The sequence below is a fragment of the Passer montanus genome, unplaced genomic scaffold (assembly GCF_014805655.1).
Source record: "Passer montanus isolate IOZ18808 unplaced genomic scaffold, ASM1480565v1 scaffold43, whole genome shotgun sequence".
Classification (NCBI taxonomy): domain Eukaryota; kingdom Metazoa; phylum Chordata; class Aves; order Passeriformes; family Passeridae; genus Passer; species Passer montanus.
This window is the reverse complement of record NW_024369151.1, coordinates 5034502-5052652: the sequence shown is the minus strand read 5'-3', so window position 1 is coordinate 5052652 and position 18151 is coordinate 5034502. Positions and strand designations below refer to the sequence as shown.

The following is an 18151-nucleotide window of genomic DNA, read 5'->3' as shown; positions in this document are numbered from 1 at the left end:
GAGCTCCTGGATAAGAGACTAATCACACCCCCAGCAAAAGCTGGTGCAGGTTCTTCCAGAGTGAACCAAAGCACAGCAACAAAATCCTAAAAAGCCTCAAGGAGGGGAGAGGGGAGGAAGAACCCAGTCACAGTTTCTAGTGATTAAAATCCAGGCAAAGGAAGGTCACAGACTCATCTTGTCCCTAAAGAGGGGGAGGAAGAACCCAGTCACAGTTTCTAGTGATTAAAAGTGTGATTATGAAAGCAGAGACTCTTGAGATAAAACAGAGCCTTCACCACTGAGTTCAATGAGTCTGACAGAGTGCATCCAGTGCAATCCAGGCACAGGAAGGCCACAGACTCATCCTGTCCCTAAAGACTGATGTGGTCTTATCCTACTGGAAGTGGCCACATCCTGGTGATGAAATGCTGGTGGGAAGTCCAGTCTGGCATGAAGGAAACTGCTGTGATCAGTTCTGGGGCTTGTGTTAGACATCTGAAACTGCTCTGGCAGCTGTGGAGAGAAAAGGGTGTAGTCTGCCAGCAGTCCTAAAAATTGTAAAAAATAATTGATCTTGATGTGTTCCAACATGGTGAGTCCTGAATTTGGGATTCCACCCACATTCTTGGCAGAGGAGGAAGATGCTGTGTGGCACAGTTAGATGGGCTGAGTAACAAAAGGTGCAGGATAGCAGCTGCCTCAGGAGCTGTCAGTAACAGTTAATTGCTGTATTGCATTAATTAATTCAATTTACCACTCCCGCCTAGAAATTTGGATTCACCTAAATATATTTATCATCAATACATCAGTTTTGCTCCTCTTATCTACACACAGAGTAGGACAGTGCTGAGACCACTAAATGAAAAAATCCCACTGCATGTGTCACTATTTGCTGGGGTGCTCATTTCCCCACCCACTTCAGCCTCCTATATTTGCTGAAACAATCCAAACTAGCAGCAGGCAGGCTTGCATCTGGAAGCTTCCAAGCCTTGTACCAGAAACTCCATGGAAAATTTGACCATGGGACAGCAGCAGCCCCAGGCTGCTCTGTGGCACGGAGAGCAGAACAATCCCTGAATGTGTTCTCCAAGCCAGGAGGGGTTTCCCATCTCCCTGGAATGCCTTCTGTGTGAATGATGCTGCTTGAGAAGGATGCTGAGCCACCCAGCTCAGCTCGGGGGTGCCTGGAGATGGGACCCTGCTCACAGAAGGGCTTTTATGCCTCGTGGTTCCCAGCCCACAAAAATTAACAAAAGTGTAACTGTGCACAGCTTCCCCCAACCCTCCAGCATTCATAAGGAAAGGGAAAAAATCCTCCCAACTCCTGTTAAATGTTAGAGAGCTCCAGTCAGAGGAATGACCACTCATTTGAAACTCATTATGTCGTGGGGTTTCACTGTGTAAAGCAACTTTTTCTGCTTCTGACCTACAGATCCCACTGTGACCTCTGGCTTGCTGAAAAAGAGCTAAATATTTGAAGTGAAGCCAAGCAAACTGTTTCTTTAAACACTTTTCAGAAACTGGAAAATCTTCCTAATGGAATGAGGATACTGGGGAATCTCCCCAGCTGACTGAGCTGCTTGTTTCAGGAGGGAAGCCCTGCATTTTGAAGGGGAGGGAGATTTTTTCCAGGCACAGACCAAATGTAACAGGGACATGTTACACTGGGACCTCCCAGGCTTTCAAGCTGCTGTGGTTCACAGGAGGATGGCAAGTGCATCCTGAGGCATCAGGGAGTGCCCGTGAGTTCCCTTCACCCAAATCCATTTGGATTTCTCCCATGGTGTCTCAGAGTTTAAATAAACCAAGAGCAATTGCAGCACATCAGGCTTTTTGTTGCTGATTCTGCCTCTGAGCTGTGGTATGGACAGGGATGAAACACTTCTGTACCTGTGTTTGCTCACCTGTTGGAGAGGGAGTGACTACCAGTGGGACCTGGCTTCCTGAATTATTTAAGTGTTTTGGAAAGTCTGACTGTTGCTCTTTTCTTGCTGTCCTGGGGGCTGAGCAAACAACCAAGGCCAGGCTGGACAGGGCTTGGAGCAGCCTGGTCCAGTGGAAGGTTCCCTGCCCATGGTGTCAGGCTGGAACAAGATGATCTTTGTGGTGCCTTTCAACCCAAACCATCCCATGAGCTGGACTGCTGTCTGGCATTGCCTTTGCTGTTTCCTTCATGCAGAGGCAAACCAGGTAACTGGGATTTCCACAGCTTCTGGAAGGCAGGGATGGAGACCAAGTGTCACTCTCACAGCTCTTTTCTGCAGACCCACTCAAGCCATGGGCACTTTGCTGGTCAAACCACACCAGGGGAACGAGTCCCAGTCTGTGGTGGATGCAGATGTGCTGTCCCAAGCCCCTCATGCAGACAGCTTGGGGGAAACTCACAGAGCCTGTGGTGAAGCAAGAAAAGCTGCAGTGGTGAAGGAATGATTGCTCCAGTGGGAGCCCTTTGTTGACAGCTCCTTGCAGAGCTTGTTGGCACATCCCTGAGAGCAAATCCCAGCCTCTGCCTCCCTGGGAGACCCTGATGTTTGGATAAATGCAAAGGTCAGAAATGAAAGCTCAGCACCAGTGGCTTGCACAGAGCTGGGGGTGTCACCCAGTGCACTCCCAGTGCCACCACTCACACTTACACCATGGAAAAGGTGTCCTGTGACCTGCCTGGCACTTCACATCATATAAAGCTGGGGAAATCCTTCATTGCTAACACTGCCATTCCCTCAGATCTTACACAGACACCTGATCAGGCACACAGCACATTTATCCGAGAACAAACAGTGTGGACAGACCTCTTCTTATGTCTCAAATTCTTTAATGCAGACATGAAAGCTGAAAAGCATCCTAGCTCGAGAGAGACAGAGAAACCCTTCCTGGAGAGCACACATGGCAGTACAGCAATATCTCTGCAGGCTGGAGAGCTCCTGAGATAGTGTTAGCCACTCCTGAGATAGCGTTATTAGCCATTCCCCAGTACAGCAATATCTCTGCAGGCTGGAGAGCTCCTGAGGTAGTGTTAGCCACTCCTGAGATAGTGTTAGCCACTCCTGAGACAGTGTTAGCCACTCCTGAGATAGCTGAGATAGCCATTCCTATTGCAATTTTTAACTCATTTCTCTTGGAGTCCCTCAGGAAATAACGAAAAGAAGTAACCCCAGTTTTCACTTGTTATGAAAATGAAAATTTGCTTTCATAGCTGCAGAGAGGAGAGCACAGGAATAGCCTGACTCTGTCTCAGTGGGGCCCTGCTGCTGGAATGATAGGGTGTGCAATAAATTCCATGCTCCTGAAATGGGGATTGGCTTTTAAAAATGGAGAAATTGTAATTTTCAACAAAATTACCAGACTACCCACTCTGCTACCCTGCCTTGGATTGCTCTTGAATGCTGAGATATGTCCCAGTCAGAACCTCCTCCATGCTGTTACAGAGGCTGGGATGTGTTTTTGCAAGGCAGGTGGCATTACCTACATGGAAGAGCCACCCTCAGACTGCACAGGCAGGTCTGGTGATACTCATCTGCTGAAAACCAGGAGACAGATCCATGGGAGCAGCCAGATTTTCTTACAGACTCTCACCCACCACAGTCTCACTCTCAAGGCAAAGGCTAATCAGAGGTTTCATTTTACCCTGACCAATATGGGGAGAACAAAGAGAGGAGACAATATGGGGTGGAAATTCTGCACTACACATCAGCATGAGGCAACTTCACAGAAACTTCACAGCTACAGAAAGTCACAAGTCAAACGCTGCTACTGGATTTTCAAATGTGCCAAGCAACTGCATAAGCATTAATAACATACAAATGATGCAAGTTACAACAAAGGCAATTAATCTCATGCATTAGGGCAAAAATTGCATTGGTGACAAAAAGATCCTTCCTTTTCTCTGCATCCAGCACTGCAAAGCTGCCTGCAAAGTTCATCTCTCCTCTGGAGCTCCCAGCTTGGGCTGTAGCCTGATGGGACACCTCACGGCTTATCCATGGGCTGGTGCAAGAACTCTGCAGCTGCTTTTTTGGAGGATCAGGTTAGGAGAGGTAGAACATGACCCCTGCAACGTTGCACGTTTATTTTTAAGTTTTTCGAGCACAACAAAAGCAAAAGATGCAAGAATTCCCCTAAGCCTCTCTTAGTTCCTGGCAGTTTCACTTTCCAATGAAATCCCTAAATCTCAAAGAGACACAAGAGAAAATTACCAGGAGAAACACTTCCCAAAGTCAAAACAATTCAGGCACAGAGCAGTCCTGTCTCCAGTGCTCCAGGCCAGACATTCATAGAGTGACCCTTCTGCCCCCTCCCAAAATTAGCACAGCCTCTCTGCAGAGGTCTGAGCCAAGCCAGGCTCAGCTGTGCTCAGCACTTCCTAACTGGGAACTCTTTCCTGGACCAATTCTCAGCACCTCTGTCAGGGACTGAGCTCAGAAACCCTCCGTTGCTTATTGTCTTTCAGAGGATCACCTTAAATATGGCATGGAGCGCGCCACAGCTGGGGAATAACAGACAGTTATGACATGATGCTATTTCCTTCAGAAGAAACTCAAGTGGAATTGGGTTGTGGAGCTGAAATTTGGTCACCCATACAGCAGGCAAGGGATGCAGCTGGAGGATGAGACCTGGAGTTTAGTTTGCAAACCACAGGATTGCCAGAAGTAACAGCAAACACCCCTCATAAGCAGTGAGCTGGGGTAGGAACCAACTTCCAGCTTTAATGGGGATGCCAAGAAATGCAAACCCTGGGCAATCTACTGATGTGGGAACTGCTTGGGCACTTGTGACAGAAGATATCAGGGCAAATGCTTCAAAAAAAAATTCTCTAATGTGGAACAGATTGTCCCATCCATAAACACGAGCCTGGTGCTGCCTAACCCCGCTCACTTACAGCCCAAATCAGCTTTTGATTCACACAGGCCCAGGCTCCAGGGGTCCTGCAGACCTGCACTTTACTGCTGGAGAAAGGAGATGAGTTTGTTTTTCTGGTTACTGTGAGATCTCACAGGAGTGTAACAAGTGTCCTGAGGGAATGCCGAGCCTCCCAGCTCTCAGCCTCTTGCTTGCTCTTTAAAGACATTACACGGGGGTTGAGGTTTAGCCAAGTATGTGTGAGGAAATCTCCCTCTGCTGCCAGGCCAGGATGCTGCCTGGATCACAGATCCAAATATTCCTTTCCTCCAGCCTCAGACACTCACACCTTTGGATTCCCAGCCCAGAGCAGTGCTGAGGAAAGGGGCTGCATGGCTGCAGCCTGTGGGACAGCACTGTGCTCCCAGGAAAAGAGCCCTGTGCTGCCAGGAGAGCAGTGCCAGCATTCACTGCATCCAGGTCAGGCACACTGCCCAGCCCTGGGAGAGCTGGGCCAGCGCAGAAGGCTTTTCTCACAGCTAGCTGCAGCACTCAGCTCCAGATGTTTCCTCAGCACAGCACTCAGTGTTCAAAGATCTGCATCAGAATTTCATTTGGGGAGGAAGAAATTCTGCGAGAGCCATTGCGAATTCCTGAACAGATAAGGCATTCTGCTTGAGGGCTTGAAAAGGAGTCAGAGAGCAGGTCTCAGTCTGGGGAGCAAAAAAACCTCATCTCTGTGTGTGCTGAGTCCTTGGTCCTGGACCTTGATCCCCCTAATGAAGGACCTTGAACTAAACAATTTGTGAAGCTGGGGAGAGGGAAGGGGAGTGCAAAAAGCAGCCAAAGCTAATATTCAGCAGTGGGCTTGCAAGAAGGAACAGAAACTGGAAACAAAATGAGACAGACAGATCTCATTCTTCTGACAGCCTTTTGGAAACATCCATCCCCAGCCTTTGCTGATGCCAAACCTTAGCTCAGGGAGGCTGCAAATCACCAGTGTGAAAACCTCCAACAGGGAATGAGAGAGAAGGAGACCAGAGCTCAACAGAGAGGGTCCTGAAGAAATCATTACTCAGCCACAGGAGCTACAGCAGCCCTTGGAGCAACAGGACAGGCAGATTCAAATACAAATGGAAGGAAGCTTTTAAAGAACTTACTCGAGAACCTCTCTTGCCAGGGGGTCCTGGTAAGCCTGGCAGACCTGGTGGGCCCTAGAAAAACAAAAATAAGTGTTAGTGATGGTTCTGAAACAGAATGGTGCTACTGACAATGCTTCACAGAGACCCATAACACAATCATTTGGAGAAGACCTGGGGAGAAGGGCCAATTAGAGCATCACAGCCAAAACTTCCCTTCAATTTATGCTATTGCTATAAAGAGACAAAAAGCCACACACAAAAATGTCTGCAGGAGCATGTATTTCCATAGAGCAGAGACAGAGCATGCCCATCTTTCTGCTGCAGCCTGCATTCCCAGGATCACAGCTGCTTCCCCTCTCCTGGAGCTGTGCTGTGTCACAGGGGTAACACAACTGGGTCCCAGCTTTGGCTTTTCCTGCTCTGTGCTAGCACCTTGGCAAGGGAAGCACATTGTGTGTTCTAATGTCTATCAGCTGGACACGTGCAGCTCTTGGTGTTGTAGGTTCCTACATGAGTTACAACATAATCTGTGATTATGTGTAACCCCAGCACTTCATATTTCAGAGCAGCAGGTTATAAAATGTAATAAAATTGGTGTCAGTGTTGGAAATTCTTAAATACAGTTCTGTAGCAAAGAAAAGGTCGGGTCATACACGTCAGAGTAGTGGGGGCTCTTGTAAGAGGGGAAGAACAAAGTGGAGATATCAGGAGCCCAGCTGTGCACTGATCTGAAACAGGTTAGGAAAAGATACTTAACCAACGAGGTTTGAACTCCTTTGGATTTGTTCATATATTTATTCTTTTTTTTTTCAATGGGCTGGAGAATTCAGATTTCTGAAGAGCCATCTGCAACTCCTAGTAACTCCTCAAAACTTCTTTTCCCCCAAGCCAGACATGTCTGACAAGAATAACTGCTAATTAAAGCGTCTCCCAGAGGATTTATATTCTGGTAGCTTGCTACAAAAGACAACTTTCCATTGCATTCACTGGAGACACATCCAGAGCAGCCACTGAAGGGTGTTTGGAAGGCAGCCTGAGCTCTCTGCCTGCATGGCAGTCCCAGGAGCAGCATTGCACAGGGATGAATGTGCATGGCCACATTCTGGCCTTGCTCCCTTCCCACTGGGCCATCCCTGGGGGATCTCCTCCCTGCCAGGCTGGCCCTGCTGCTCAGAGCTGCTGAGGCTGGTGCTGCCCACGAGCAGGAGCAAAAAAGCTCAAGATCTCTCGTGCAGCTCCCAGGAGTCACCAAGGACATGATTCAGTAAGAAAAAAATTGACCCAGGAGATCCCTACCCTAAATCTCATGCCCAGGAAAAGATTTTGGAAAGAGAAAACTTGCCTGAACCATACAGGTAACAGATGGATAAATATTACCAACCCTCCCATATGTAAACAGCACATTAAGTTGTATAAAAGGCTATTATCTGAAGTCTTATCTATCTATTTTAAGAGCCAAACTTGGCACAGTAGAAAAAAAAGGAAGGCATAAGCAAAGCCCAGCGTCCTCTGTGCTATTAATTTATCAGCACAACAAATAAATAGTAACTTTTTATCCCTGTAGTGAAGATAACAAGAAAAGGCTTGTTTTAAAGGAGCCTGCACAGCACAGAACAGGTCATGTCCCTCACTGTGACACACAGGATGGACTTCTGTCATCATAAGCCCCACTGCTGCTGCCCAGCCCTGGACAGGTCATCTCCACAGCTGCAATGGGACACTTCCTCTGACCCCTCTGCCAGCTGCTTGCTGCTGGCCAACACAGTATTACTGGTCTTTGTATTAACAACCCTCATTGATACAGCTGACCCTCATTTTAGCAATATCCCAGTGTTTTAACCTGCCATTGTGCCAGCTCAGGGCCCCGTGCATAATGCAATTATACAGCTGTGCAAATAGACACGTAATTGTAGGGGTTTTTTAAGCTTCATGTATAATTGTGCTCCAGAACCTCAGCTTTTATTAAAAATATCCCCCTGCCCTTTTAGTTGGGATGATAACTATCAAACCACAAATCCAGTGCAACTGAGGCAGCCACAGTTTTAATAAGGGTTTATCAGAGATTAATCCAAGTCCTTAATCTCTCTTCCACCAAAACCCATGCTCATTTACACCCTTAGAGGAGGTAAAAGAGGAGATGCAACTGTCTGAGCACGACATTCCCCGTGTACCAAAACTGAGGTGACCTTTTCCACCTTCCTGCTAACAGCAGCTGCAATTGTACTTGGCTGCTTGAGGAAAAACCTTCTCCAAAAATGTGGAGTCTGCTTAGAACAGACTGAAGCTAACACAAAAATAAGGAGAGAGTTAATACCAGCACTGGAGTGGGAATACAGAGTTGAGAGAAAGGCTTCTAGCTGGAAAAGCAGAGAGCAGTACACAATTCAGAGTCCCTGCCATAGTGCTTTGATCTGTCATCCCTTCAGACTCATTTTTTCCTTTCTTGAGGAGTAAGAGGGATAAGGTGAAGGTGGGATGAGTGGCTCAAAGGTGCCAGCCTCTACAGCAACTGCAGAAGGTAAGGATGTGATCACTTTTAAATTGAAGCCAGTGAAGGTGGAAGAGGACTGGGGCAGTGGATGGGCACAGGCACTGGTGAGAAGTGACACCCTGTGAGACCACTTTGTACTTGTCATATTTCTCTGTTCCTTGGTGGCTGGGTTGGATGGGACATGGGCTGTGCCCTCCTGGTGACTCCTTTCCCCTCTGCCTCTCTATCACCCAGCCCATGCTCTCAGACAAGAGGCTCAAGCTCTGGGACAAGAGCCCACATCCCACCTGGCTTTGCCTGGGGAGAGCAATGCTGAAATTCACCCAGGGAAAGTGTGCATCCGGAGAGGCAGCCAGAGGAGAGTGGGCTGGATCAGGGCCCAGCTTCTCACAAATGATGGATGCAGTCCCCCTCAGGTGCAGGGCTCCACAGGGGGAGCAGGAGATGTCTGTCAGCGAGGTGCCAGAGCCTGCACACTCAGCCTCCCCAGCTCAGATCACACAGAGCCTGTGGGGACCTCTCCACCATCCTTTAGGACACTCCTGGGGATTTCCTCAGGAGCAGAGGGCAGTGCTCCAATGGGCAGGAGGATTTCCTGCTGCTGGCAGTGGGATGAGGATATCAGTGCTCTGCCCCTGCCCTCCCATCACAGGGATGAAGCCTCCTGTGGTGAGCTCCTGCTCCTGGCACTGCAGCTCTTGTCTCTCTGGCTCCTTGCCTGCTCCTCCTGCAAACTGATGGCAGAGAACACCCACCCTGTTATCACACAAAGCAAGATCAGAGATCAAGGAGAAACTCAGCAGCAGCAGCAGCAGCTACTCTCTCTCTTCTCAAGCCAAACAGCTGAGCTGTTAACCAGCCTGAACAGTTCCTGAAGCAGCTCAGGGCAGCCACAATAAAGTTTAACCCTTCTCAGTTTCCCACGGTAGCATTAGCAATGACTACGACCCCACCAAATGATTACAGGATTTATTCTAAGCTGCTGCTGGGAAACTTGCTGGTGCAAAAGGGACTTTTTTTAATCTTAGCTCTCTGAGCTTCAAATTGCAAATGGAAAATTAAACATACTTGTCTGAAAGGAAAATACATCGGACCCTGAGGATAAGGGAAATCCTGCCATTTCCTCTTGCTGCTAATTTATATCTCTGCCTCTCCCACACTGTGACCCCCCTTCACTGCTTCCTCTGCCCACAGCAGTGCTGCAGGGAGCAAGGTGCCTTCTGAGCTCCAAACTCAGCAAGGCCAAACCTGCTGTTGGAATTAAAGCACACTGAGTACAAGAACTGGTGCTGGAAATTGGGAAATGACTGCTGAATCAACTTGGTCAGATAGCAAAGGATTCCTGTAATTGTTTCCCCAGGGGTGAGTACTCAGCCTGGCAGCAAAGAGCTGAGATTTCCCAGGAAACTATTAAGCTCATATTCCAGTGCACTCTGACAGATGGACATATTTACTTTAGGGTATTCCCAACGTATTTCTGTTCAGCCACTAGTGGCACAGTTCTCCTGGGTCCCAGAAAAGTCTGTTTCAGAAGTGCAAAACACTTCTAGACTGAGGAGAGAAGAGAGAACATTCCTCTTTCTCAGGTGTTAATGCCTGTACTAAAAGTCAACTTAAAAAGGAGTTCAGAAAACACACCAAAAGCTTCTCCCCACATTGGCACCACGTTCTGAACAGGAGAGATGTTTCCTCTGCAGATAAAGGACCTGAACTGATTTCTTCCAAGAAGAAAAGAAATATTCCTACAGGAAAGATGGCCCCTGCCACAAACCTACCCTTTAGCCTTGCATGTCTGGGAAGCACCAGCTACACGGACAGCACTGGAATTCAAAATTCCCTGCTTAGGAGAATAGAAGAGAAGAAGAAAAACCCTCATCTTCAACAGCCTGGCAACCTCTCCTCACCTCCCCATCATTGCCAGGCACTGCACGGCTTCAAAAACTGCCTAAAACAAAGCTAGAATTTTAGGGGAAAAACTCCCAACTCTTTGGTTACTTTCTTCTCCAAGGCAGGCTTATCGTATTAAAATTTGGACACGTCTGGGTTTCAACCAGTCTAAAAACAAAAAGCCCTCATAATTCTGGCAGGAGCTGAGCTGCTGGTGCAGAGCCAGCCTCGTAACACGATTTCCTCACCAGGCACAGATGTTTGCTCTGGGTCTGTGCAACACCTATCACACAAAGGTCCTTGTCCACAACTGGGCTCCTCACAGAGTGGCAGCACAATACACAACAAAATATGAGTGTTCCAGCTTGATGAAAGGCGCTTTTCTACAGAGATATTTCAGGAACAGGCTCTGCAGGGCACTGGAGCGATCCCAGACCTTGGAAGGCAGCCTGAAAGGCTGGGAAGGAATAGAGGGATCACCTACTCTACTACTCGCTTTCTATTTTTAAAAATTTATAAAAATACTTGTATATACTTGTACAATCCTAGATCCTTTGCAGCACATTTATCTCAAACACACTATCAACTATCTCTCTTCAAAATTAATTTTATTTTACACAAACAGACTTCTCTGATGCTTGGTCATTTGCCTGCAAGATTTCCCTTCAGGGATATTTCCGGTTAAATCACCAAAAAAAATTTGATCCAATTATGTGAGCAAGAATAAAACTTTCCCCATGCATTATACAAAGCATGCAGTCTCTTTTTTTATTATTACTATGACTCATTCATTAATAGATATTCAAACACGTTGTGTGTTCCTTAATTTATCATGGGCTGGCATCTCAAATAGCCTTTTCTGGTGTGAGGAGGACTGGAAATAGGCACTTCATATATTTTATCGGCATTTCCAGTCACCTCTCTCCCCTGCCCACTGATTGAATTGGCTGGGATTGTTTCTTTAGGGAAGGAGCTGGGCTCCAAGACAAACTGCTCGTGCAGAGGATGGCAGCTGGAGCAGTCTAGACTGGGGACCTTGGAAACACATGTGCCTTGCAGAGAGGGAGACAGAGAGGGAGGGAGAGGGAGCTGCCTGCCAGGCACCACCACTGCTCCAGCCTGGGGCTCCTGGCCACGCAGCTGGAACTGGTGTGAGCCCCTGTCCCCTGACTGGGATATTGGGGTGTCCTTGAAACACATTCCTGTTCCCCTCCTGTTACTCAGCGCTTCCACAGCCTCTCAGTGATCCCAGCCTGCACATTCAGCATTAGGGGTGGTTTTCTTGCTCTAAAAATAACCCTTAGGCTTGTCAAGAGGCTTGGCTGTAGGGATGGAATTGCAGCTTTATATAGGAGGAGAAAGGTCTGACTTAGGGTACACTGTGCTAGACCCCAGCCATGCCAGGGAAGGGGTTTAGCACAGCTTTATCTGGCAGGGGGTGCTGGTGGGCAGGGGAGAGGCTATAGTAGCCCCCAAAATCTCCCTGCCAAACCTGCTGCTGGTCTAGACAAGCAAATGACACCCCATCCACTGGAGGATTCAAACACCCACCACATCACAGCCTTAGTTCAAGAGTTTGACATGCTCACAACAGATACTACTTTTCAGTATGCATTTTTCTTTTGAGGGGGGTTTTATGCTACATCCAGCCACGTGCTGGGGTCATGCTGCAGGGCCTGGAGCTCTGGAGCAAGGCTGGCTGAGATGCTTTGGGCAGTGGGGATGATCCAGCGGGACTTTTGCCAGCTGCTGAGTCAGTGCTGCGTTACTAACTTCGCACGATATCTGGGTGTTCTTTTTGTTATTTCTCCCCTCCAAAAAAACCATAGAGCTGAGATCCCAAATGCTTGTGGTTATTAATGGTTCCCAAGAAGTTTTTCTTTTTTAAGAACATATTGCCCTCCCTCCTCTAACTGCTCAGCAAACCCAACGCTCCTGAAGAATTAATGCTCTGCCTGAGTTGCATGTGGGATGCAGCATCTCCATTTCCTTTTGCACAGCACCCTAGTGGTCCTTCAGGACAGATTAATACATGGAGGGTGCTGAATTTTATTCCTAAACAAATCCTTTCATTCCTTTGGTCACACTTCTCTAACCATTAAACCCTTCCTCTATTGTTGGATGGGGCCTTTCTGCACAGCTAAGAATACTTCATTGGTTATTTTAACAGAATTCACAAAACCTCAAGTGCAGACACCATACAGCCTGAGTCATCACTGCCATTGGGATGATCAGGACGAATAACAGTCCTTTCTGTCTAGGTGGAAGGGTTCTGTAGCTGCCAGTCTGCCCAGAAAGCACAGCCAAGGTGGCCCCAATCCTTGCTGAACAGGCAGAAGGCAGATCCCCCCCCTCAACACCTCCCTCCTCAGGGTGACAAGCATCTTGAAGAGACCTTGTATCAGGCAGCAACTGGGAAAACTAATTAATCACCTTATCCTTCCCTCGGTGTGCCAGACAGCAGATGACATTCCCAGCCCACGACCTGCCCTGGCCAGGCTGGGATATCACTGACCTCATCAGGAGCGCCGGCCCGGCAGCACGAGGATGGCGCCAGGTAATTACTCAGGCACAGAACATTTATCAGCACTTTGCTCTCAAACATGCTCATCTGGCCATGGACGTGCTGCATTAATTTCTCAACATGTCATCCCCATTCCGATCTTTTTTCCTCTTTCCCTTCCCACGTCAGAGACATCCAAGGAAGCGTGGTACAGAGATCTCCGAGTGAGTCACAGGAGCTGTTGAGCACCGTGTGGCAGCCAGCTCCAGCCAAGCCATAACCTTTCCCTCCCCAAGCCCTGATTTTGTTTCCAGCAGTCAAAGAGAATAAGGCCAGACAGAGCCTCAGAAAGTTCTCCTTTCCCTCGGTTCAGGACTCCAGTTGTTCTCAGACAGGATGGAAAAATCCTGCCATCCCTTCCCTCAGCCCTCCACAGCCTGAATCCATTTCTTTGCTATGATTCACAAGCCTGAGAGAGATTTTCCACTCCAGTTCAATAATAAGCTCTTTACATTGCAGGGGCTTAGAGCTTGGTCACCCTCATGACATTTGAAGAGCAAGAAGGTGGCAGAGGTCAGGATTTTGGTGGGCTTGGAGCAGGCATCCAGATTCACCCCTTAAAGCTAAGTGATGTTTTAAGGGAAATGCACAACTGCTGGATTTCTTCTTTTGGAAATATGCCTAAAATTACTCTCCATAAAACACAGAAGCCTGCCCAAAGATCAAATTGCTGGAGCTTGTTCTGTCTACTCAGGGATTTAGCAAAACTTCTCCAAGCAGCAAGACTCCATCAGGGATGGGTGCCTGTAGCCCACACTCAACCCCTGCCCAGGATCACCTTCACCTCTCCCAGGGGCAGGAACCTGGGAACAAAACACCACCCTGGGTGACTCCACACACAAAGAACAGGGAGAGAAATCACCACCCAGCTTTGAGATGGGACAGGAGGAAACACAAACTGCTTATCCCTCATTGAGGACTTGGGGATACCCAACCATCCCACTTGAGGTGTTACTTGCACCAAGGAGCAGCTCTGCAGAGACAAGTGCTGGTCATTCCTTACGCCAGCCTCAATATTTCCATTGTAAACTCTTCTTTCACTATTTTAAGAAGTCAGCTATAAAAATTCCCTCTAGGCTGGATCTTGGCAACCAAAGGCTCTGTCTGCGAGAAACTTATTTTACATGTACAACCCCTCTCTCCTATTGACAGTTTGGGTTGGAACACCAAATCCCCCTAAAAGTTGGCCAGTTTAAAGATCATGTTTGCATTCTCAAATTTGGAAAAAAAAAGGAAGAACAGCCAGCAAATAATTAGTGGAGCCTGAGTGCTTTTAGCATTACAAAACGTATGTATGCTTTTACAATGGCCAATATATACAACCTGAAAAGGGTTATTTTTTATGTGGAATGCAGTAGTTAAATTTATAAAGGAAACTTTTTGCATGTTTTAAGTGGAGGCTATGAGAAATATAAAACAGAACAAAACACCCAAGAAAAATTTATACCATAAAAACAGATGAAACTTTGTTTAAAAAAATAAATTCTGAAGCCATCTCTGCACTTACATTTGCTGGAACTTTTCTAGATTTGTGAATATCAGATACAAAAAAAATTAAGAACAAGTGCCAAGAAATCGTTAACTTGAGGCATGTTTTTAAGGCATCTGGGTTTTCTATGGAAGATGACCAGAGATAAACCAAGGGTGTGGAAGATAGTGCCAACCTGGTCATTACAATTTTAGCCAGCAATTTAAAGGAAAAGAAGGTGGGATTTCTCTTTTTTTTGCCCCTTTCTTTTAAAAAATCTGACGTTAAGCAGCAACTTAACCACAAATGTTTCATGGCATCCACCATCACTGAACACTCAGGTTCAAACTGAGATTTATGCTAAAATTGTGATGATCAGGAATGTAGCAGGGCTTGGCTGCCACACTTGGATGAGCTTCACAGAAACCCTTGGAGCTTGTGGTCTGCCAGCCCTTGAGCCGAGCTGTGACTGGGAAGAGCCACCATGAAGAGCCTGAACGTACCTGAGGTCCTCTCTCTCCTTTCACTCCTGGAAATCCCAGTAAAAATGGAAACGGAGTGGGTCCCAAGGGGTCAAAGATTTGATAGCCATCTGTGGCAGCCGGGGTTGTGAGGTTGAAGGCCCTGGCTCTGGAGCTGGGCCGGGCAGAGCCCAGGGGTGGCTTGGTGTACACCAGAGGGATGATGCTGGGATCCACTCTCCTGGTGGGGGACGGCTTCTTTGGGATGGGCCCACGGCTTGGGTTCTGCAGGGTTGGCTTTAGGGTGACAAGGTGGACATTGCTCGTTGTGTTATCAGTCACCCTCCTCAGTGGCTTTACAGTACTGAGTGCTTCAGGGGGCTCAATGGTTGGTTTTTGGTTGATCTTCTTTTTGGTCTCTTGCTCTGGCTCCTTCCTGCTGGCCGTGACCGGGCTCTGGCTCGTTGGTGGGGCCCTTTTAGCAGTGGGAAGGGGAGTTTTCTCCCTGCGTGTGCTGGGAGTGGGCTGAGACACCCTGAGGGTTGTCCCCACGCCCCGAGGGGACTGGGTGGGTACCTGTGATTTAGTACTTGACAGAACAGCTGGGGCCACTGTGACCTTGGTGGCTTTGGTAGTCAGTCTCAGCCGTGATGGTGGGGTTGACAGCAATGTGGGGGTTGTTGTACCTGAACCCCTTGTCTTGAGGGGCGCAGTGACCCTGCCAAACTCCAAGTTTGGGGCAGCAGTGGTCAGGTTTTTCAGACCCTGCAGCGAGGGCTCCGTACGCTGTGGGGTGCTGGGGGAGGCACTGGGATCCCTGGGCAGGAGGGGGATGAGAGGGGGCAGGTTTGGCCGGTAGGTATCTGCTTGCCTGCACTGTTTTTTCAGGTATTTACAGTAATGATGAGCTGCCTTGGCGGAAGGATAAATATCAAACTGGCAGATGGCTCCTTCAAACTGCACGGAGTGCTGGCTTATCTTCCCAAAGAGGAAAGATCCGTGTGGATCCAACGCCTCATCCTTTTTAAAATGCAAATCCGCATGTACTCTGCGCTTCCCACAAGAAGTAAATAAAGTGACTGTCTGGCCACGAATGTTGATGGCCATATTGTGCCACTGGCCATCGTGGACATTGTAATCAAAATATACAGAGCGCTTGTGGCCCACGTACACGATGATCTTCCCAGGCACAAACTGGACCCCCAGCTGCAGTTTTTTCTTTTTGCTCCTGACAGCAAAGAGAAAAGCGTTGTTGATGCGGTGGGAGCAGAGGCTCAGCACCAGGAGCAGGTCAGAGCTGGAGCCTGCGGGGAGGAGGGCGCTGAGCGGTGCCTCCACACGGGCTCGCTGAGTGAAGATGACCCCTGATTTGAAAGGAATGACTCCTTGAGGAACTGTACGTGAGGAGGACCATCCACTCGATGGCCTTTTCCCTGACAGGCCCAGTCTTTGAAGAACATCCACATCTGAAAGGGAAGCACAAAGATTATGTGAGGTGCTGGGCGGCCCAAGGGCTGGATGGGTGTGGAGGGAGGTGAAACCAATCCATGCACAAAGCCAACAGGCTACAGGAAATCCCAACTCATACATCCAATCCCACCCTCCCACATATATATTCCCATAACCAGCATGGAGAACTCACGGCTCTTCTCACATTGTGTGAGGGGCAAGTGCATGCTCAACGTGATTACCAGCAATTGCCAAAATGCATCAGCTCCGTGGTGCATCTGGTGAGTTCTCCTGTCCCACCAGGGACTGGCTCATATGTTCTGGAGGGAGCTGACCTCACTACAAGGAAATTTCCCACTGAGCACCCCTAGTCCTATTTCTGGGATTTAATTCTGAGTACTGACCACATAGCTGAAAAGGAATTCAAACAACAGATTGAGCTGGGATTGCAAAATTTTGTATCCCCAGAGGGCAAGTAACAAAACTTCCAGAGGAAGCAAAAGCCTTGTATCTCTCTCTCCCCAAGCTAGCAAGCAGCAGCTTTTGATCTTGGAGAGTTTAGGGAAGCACAGGTGCCTCCCAGCATGAAAAAAATTACACCTAGATTTCAGTGAACTGCTCAAGGTTCTCAACAGTACTTTTTTTTTTCCCAGCAGATCATCTTACAGCAATGAATTATTTTAATAGGCTGGAACCAGACTTGGTTTGTAAAGAACTCAGAAATTGGTTATGGCTGCCACTGAGTAGTGGAGGTGAGATTTGCCTCTAGGAGCCAGGTGCCTTGCTCAAGACAGGAGGAGAGGGATTGATGCCCAGAGAATCTTTCTCCCCCAACTCCAGGAGGAATTTGCAATGGACAGACAAGCAGAACCCCCTGCCCGTGAGGTCTATCAGCAGCCATTCACAGCTCAGATTAGCAGGCAACAGCAACACAAACTGGGGCCAGCTGGCAGCAGCCTCAGCTGAATTATTTAGGAGAAGATGCCGAGGTCTACGTGAGCAAAACTCCAAAGGTAAATGTGCCCAGACCTGAAAAAGATCCTGCGTTGAGCAGCTAAAGGAGCTCAACCTAGAGGAAAAAGAGGCTCAGGGGAGAACTTCTCACTCTCTGAAACTCCCTGACAGGAGGTTGTAGTCAGGTTCTCCTCCCAGGTATCAAACAATAGGATGAGAGGAAAAGCCCTCAAGCTGTGCTGGGGGTGTGGGGAAGGAGGTTCTAGAATGAAGAGTAGGAAAGGCTTCTTTACCAAAAGGTTTGTAAGGCATTGGAATGAGCTGCCCAGTGAAGTGGTGGAGTCACCATCCATGGAAGTGTTCAAAAGACATCAGATGTGGCACTTGGGGACATCTAATGGTTTAGTGGTAGGCATGGCAGCCCTGGGTTAACAGCTGGATTTGAGGATTGTAAGGGTTTTCCAACCCAAATGACCCTGTTAAGGTGTTTGTGATTCCTGTGACACTAGCACAGGTGACAGTGAGCTAGGATAACTGCACTTCCTCCCCTCTTCCTGCCCAAATGCCATCCCCACCACTCCTGGACCAGCCAACTCTCCCACCTCAGTGCTCTTTGGGGAAGGCAGTCAGGGCTGTACAACCCAAATGCTAATGTTGCAAGGCAAGAACTTAACACTCAGAAAGGTGGTGGTGCCAATCATGGCTAACACCATGAGATTGCAACTTTCCTAGATCAAAAGTAAATCAACAGTCCTCCAAAGGGAAAAAAAACCCAGTTGTGCTGGGGGTGTGGGGAAGGAGGTGCTAGAATGAAGAGTAGGAAAGGCTTCTTTACCAAAAGGTTTGTAAGGCATTGGAATGAGCTGCCCAGTGAAGTGGTGGAGTCACCATCCATGGAAGTGTTCAAAAGACATCAGA

At 48.1% G+C, this 18151-nt stretch overlaps 1 protein-coding gene across 2 annotated transcripts in view; it reads right to left on the bottom strand.

The window, feature by feature from the left end:
* LOC120507465 (collagen alpha-1(XXVII) chain-like) overlaps positions 1 to 18151 on the bottom strand; it is a 141890-nt gene that overhangs the window by 111361 nt on the left and 12378 nt on the right. For both annotated transcript variants that reach the window (XR_005628773.1, XM_039720181.1), the window contains exons 3-4: positions 14873 to 16296; positions 5979 to 6032 (exon numbers count right to left, since the gene is read on the bottom strand). Coding sequence is in view for 1 of the 2 variants with exons in the window: in XM_039720181.1 (XP_039576115.1) it covers positions 5979 to 6032; positions 14873 to 16296 (1478 nt within the window). In the remaining variant the exon portion in view is untranslated. The remainder of the gene's footprint in view (positions 1 to 5978; positions 6033 to 14872; positions 16297 to 18151) is intronic.